Source organism: Myotis brandtii, unplaced genomic scaffold (genome assembly GCF_000412655.1).
Source record: "Myotis brandtii unplaced genomic scaffold, ASM41265v1 scaffold975, whole genome shotgun sequence".
NCBI lineage: Eukaryota > Metazoa > Chordata > Mammalia > Chiroptera > Vespertilionidae > Myotis > Myotis brandtii.
The window spans coordinates 46,279-49,821 of record NW_005372049.1 but is presented as its reverse complement, the minus strand read 5'-3'; the positions used below and the strand labels follow the sequence as shown (position 1 = coordinate 49,821).

General features: G+C 60.4%; 1 protein-coding gene across 1 annotated transcript in view; it reads left to right on the top strand.

Annotated features, from left to right (window-relative positions):
• CACNA1S (calcium channel, voltage-dependent, L type, alpha 1S subunit) overlaps positions 1–152 on the top strand; it is a 37,983-nt gene extending 37,831 nt beyond the window's left edge. The window contains 1 exon segment of the mRNA XM_014533387.1: positions 136–152. Coding sequence (XP_014388873.1) covers positions 136–152 — 17 coding nt within the window.
• Positions 153–3,543: the final 3,391 nt, after the last annotated feature.

Below are 3,543 nucleotides of genomic sequence, written 5' to 3'. Positions count from 1 at the left end.
ACGGGCGTCCAAGGCCCCAGCGCCAGGCCCCTCTGGCCACACGGAGTCACGAGGGGCGACTGTGGTCACAATGGACCCAGTGCCTCCTGCGCCCCAGCCACTGGCCTCGCCCTGGGCCCCCCCTCCTCCCTACAGAGCACTTGCCCGCATGACCCCCTTTGGTGCTCACCTGGGATCCCCCTTCAGCCCCACGGTAGCCCCACGGCGAGACGAGCACCTGGTTATCTTCGCGTTGAGGCCGGGGAACCCACACGTGGAGTCCCTCCCGTGGCCGCCCAGGTCTCGTGGCCAGGCAGGGACGGGGCTGGAACTTGACCCGGCGTCTCCGTGACTCGGGGCTCCGCCCACCCGGTGGCTTCGGGGCTGCCTCTGGCCCTTTTGTGCCGACCTGACTTTGACCTGAACCGTGAGCTCCCCTGTGGCTCCGCGTCAGAGGCTGACCTTCGGTCCGGGCGTGTGTGGGGCCGTGGAGACGCCCCGGTCTGGACAAGTCTCTCCTCCTGAAGGTGAAGGGGTGGCGCTAGGTGGTCATGGGGGGCTCATCCCCACTCGAGGGTCCGTGAGAGTGAGGGTCACCCACACCCGCTCCTGCCTTTGGCCCCCAAACTGTAATAGAAGCTACTGGAGCCCTGGCCGGTGTGGCTCAGTGGGTAGAGCGTCGGCCTGCAGACCGAAGGGTCCCGGGTTCGATTCCGGTCAAGGGCACGGACCTCGGTTGCAGGCTCCTCCCCGGCCCGGGCCCTGATCAGGGCTCGGGCAGGAGGCAGCCTATCCATGTGTCTCTCTCACATCGACGTTTCTCTCTGTCTCTCCCTCTCTTTTCTGCTCTCCCTAAAAATCAATAGAAAAATATCCCCGAGTGAGGATTAAAAAAAAGAAAAAGATGCTGTTACTGGGGAGAGGATTGGATATAGAGCTTGTGTCTGAGGGGATATGGGTCGTCATTAAACCCCCAGTAACACTTGAAACCAAAAATAGCTCGTTTTTGGGGGTGTTGGTGATCCACAGCGACTCTCTCTCTCTCCCTCGCTATTTATAACCAAGTCTGGTTTCCTCTACGGCTAAGTTTGTCTCCTTCGCAACAGAGGAAGTCAGGCCCAGCCCGCGTCCGAGCTAAGACCTCAGAGTCTGCACCCCGATAACAGACCCTCTCGGGGGGCCCGAGGCCCTGCGGACAGGGGCGTTTGGGCTCCGCCTCTGGGTGGGCACTGCAGGGGGTGGCCAGCCAGCTGCCCACAGGGTCTCCCTCGGAACCGAGTACAGCTGCTGGGGTGGGGCTGGCGGCCCCGAACTCTGGACTTGCCACCCAGGATGTTAGGTCAAAGCTCAGATGGCTCCTGCAGGCGCCAACGCCTACTTCTGGCCCTCGAGGAGCCCTGGCTGGTGTGCCCAGTGGTTAGAGCGTCGGCCTGCACACCAGAGGGTCTTGGGTTCGATTCCTGTCAAGGGCTCCTGCCTGGATTGCAGGTCTGATCCCTGCCCCCGGTCAGGGTCAGGGTCAGGGGGGGCGTGTGCGGGAGGCAACCAATCGATGTGTCTCTGATACATCGATGTTCCTCTCCTCTCTCTCTCTCGTTCTCTCCTGACCCCATCTCTTCCACTCTCTCTCTAAAAATCCATGGGAAAAATGTCCTCACTCCCTGGGTGAGGGTTAAAAAAAAGAGAGAAGATGAAGCGGAAGTGGACTCAAGGCCAGGCCACCCCCGAGACCCTGCTAGGGCCTGAGGGCAGCTCTCGGGTCTTTGATTTGTCGCTGTGGGTCTGCGCCTGAGAGATCTGGGCCAGATGGCGGCCCCCAGTCCTGCTGAGGATTTTAACTGCCGTAGCAGCGTGGGAGCTTCCTGCCCGGAGAGCCACCCCACCCCCCACCCCCGGGTCCCTGGCAGGAGGCATGGTGGAGGCCCAGGAGGCCTGGGGGAAGGGCCGCAGCTCAGGGCATGAGTGGGGCCCGAACTCCAGTCCATGAGGGGCTCAGGGCCAAGCACAGGGCAGTGTGTGAGTGTGTGTGTGTGTGAGTGTGTGAGAGTGTGAGTGTGTGTATGAGAGTGTGAGTGTGCAAGTGTGTGTGTGAGTGTGTGTGAGAGTGTGTGTATGTGTGTATGTGTGTGTGTGAGTGTTCGAGTGTGTGCGCGCGCAAGTGTGTGTGTGAGAGAGGCAGTGTGTGAGTGTGTGTGTGTGTGAGTGTGTGAGAGTGTGAGTGTGTGTATGAGAGTGTGAGTGTGCAAGTGTGTGTGAGTGTGTGTATATGTGTGTATGTGTGTGTGTGCGAGTGAGTGTGTGAGTGTGTGTGAGTGCGCGAGTGTGTTTGTGTGTGTATGTGTTAGTGAGTGTGAGTGTGTGAGAGAGTGTGTGAGTGCGCGAGTGTGTGTGTGTGTATGTGTGAGTGTGCGAGTGTGTGTATATGTGTGTGTGTGCGCGAGTGTGTGTGTGCGTGTGTGTGAGAGAGTGTGAGTGTGTGTGTCTGTCGGGCCCAAGGACAGGGTTGGAGGTGGGCGGGAAATGCATGCAGGCATCTGATCTGAAGGAACTTCAGGGTTTGGGAAGGAGGGAGCAGGAAGGCAGCTGGGAGGGGGGTGGGGTGGGAACGCCCCAGCCAGGAGGCCGAGGCTGCGCTGAAGCTGGACAGAGGCGGAGGGGACTGTCCCAGGCTGCCTCTGACCGGCCTGAGACTCCCCAAGCTGCTGTTTGAACCTTCCCTGCCTCTCGGGCCGCATCTGACCGCTGACCACTGTGCCCAGTGACCGCCTCGCCTCCGGGCAGCAGTGCCCAGGAGTCAGGGTCTGGACCTCTGGCTGCCCTGCCGCTCCCTGGAAGCCCAGGAGGCGCTGCTGAGGGGCTGGCGTGGCTGACCCGAGGCCCCCGCCTCCAGGAGGCCCTCCAGGAGTTTCCAGCTGCTGAGCCTCCCGGTTCAGGTTTGCCTGACACCCTGTGGCCCGGAGGGTGGGTGAGGCAGCGGCTCTGGTGCCACTTCCCGGCAGTGAGGCTGTGAGTCAGAGGGTCACCTACTTTCGGAAGACGGGGGGACTTCCTGGAGGCAGGAAGCCCGAGTTGGGCCCCAGAGAATGCAGAGTCTGTCTGTCTGCCATCGACATCGGGAGGGCTGCCCTGGAGCAAAGGCCTGGGCCAGCTTCTGGGAAGTGATCTGGGGAATCTGGACACAGACACACGAGTTCGAATCCTGCGTCTGCTGCTTCTATGCTGGGTGAGACCCGTTTCCCCTCTGCAAAACCGCACAGGAACGATGAAGCCCGCCTCCCAAGGTTGTGAGAATGAAAGGAGAACACGCAGCCTGGCCGGCGTGGCTCAGGGGTTGGTCAGCAACCTAGGCACCAGGAGGTCAGGGTTCGATTCCCGGTCAGGGCACAGGCCCGGGTTGCGGGCTCGATCCCCAGTGGGGGGCATGCAGGAGGCAGCCGATCAAGGATTCTCTCTCATCATGGATGTTTCTCTCTCTCTCGCTCTCCCTCTCCTTTCTTCTCTGAAATCAATAAAAATATATTTTTTAATAAAAAAAAACATGCATATAATAAAGTACCTTGTTCA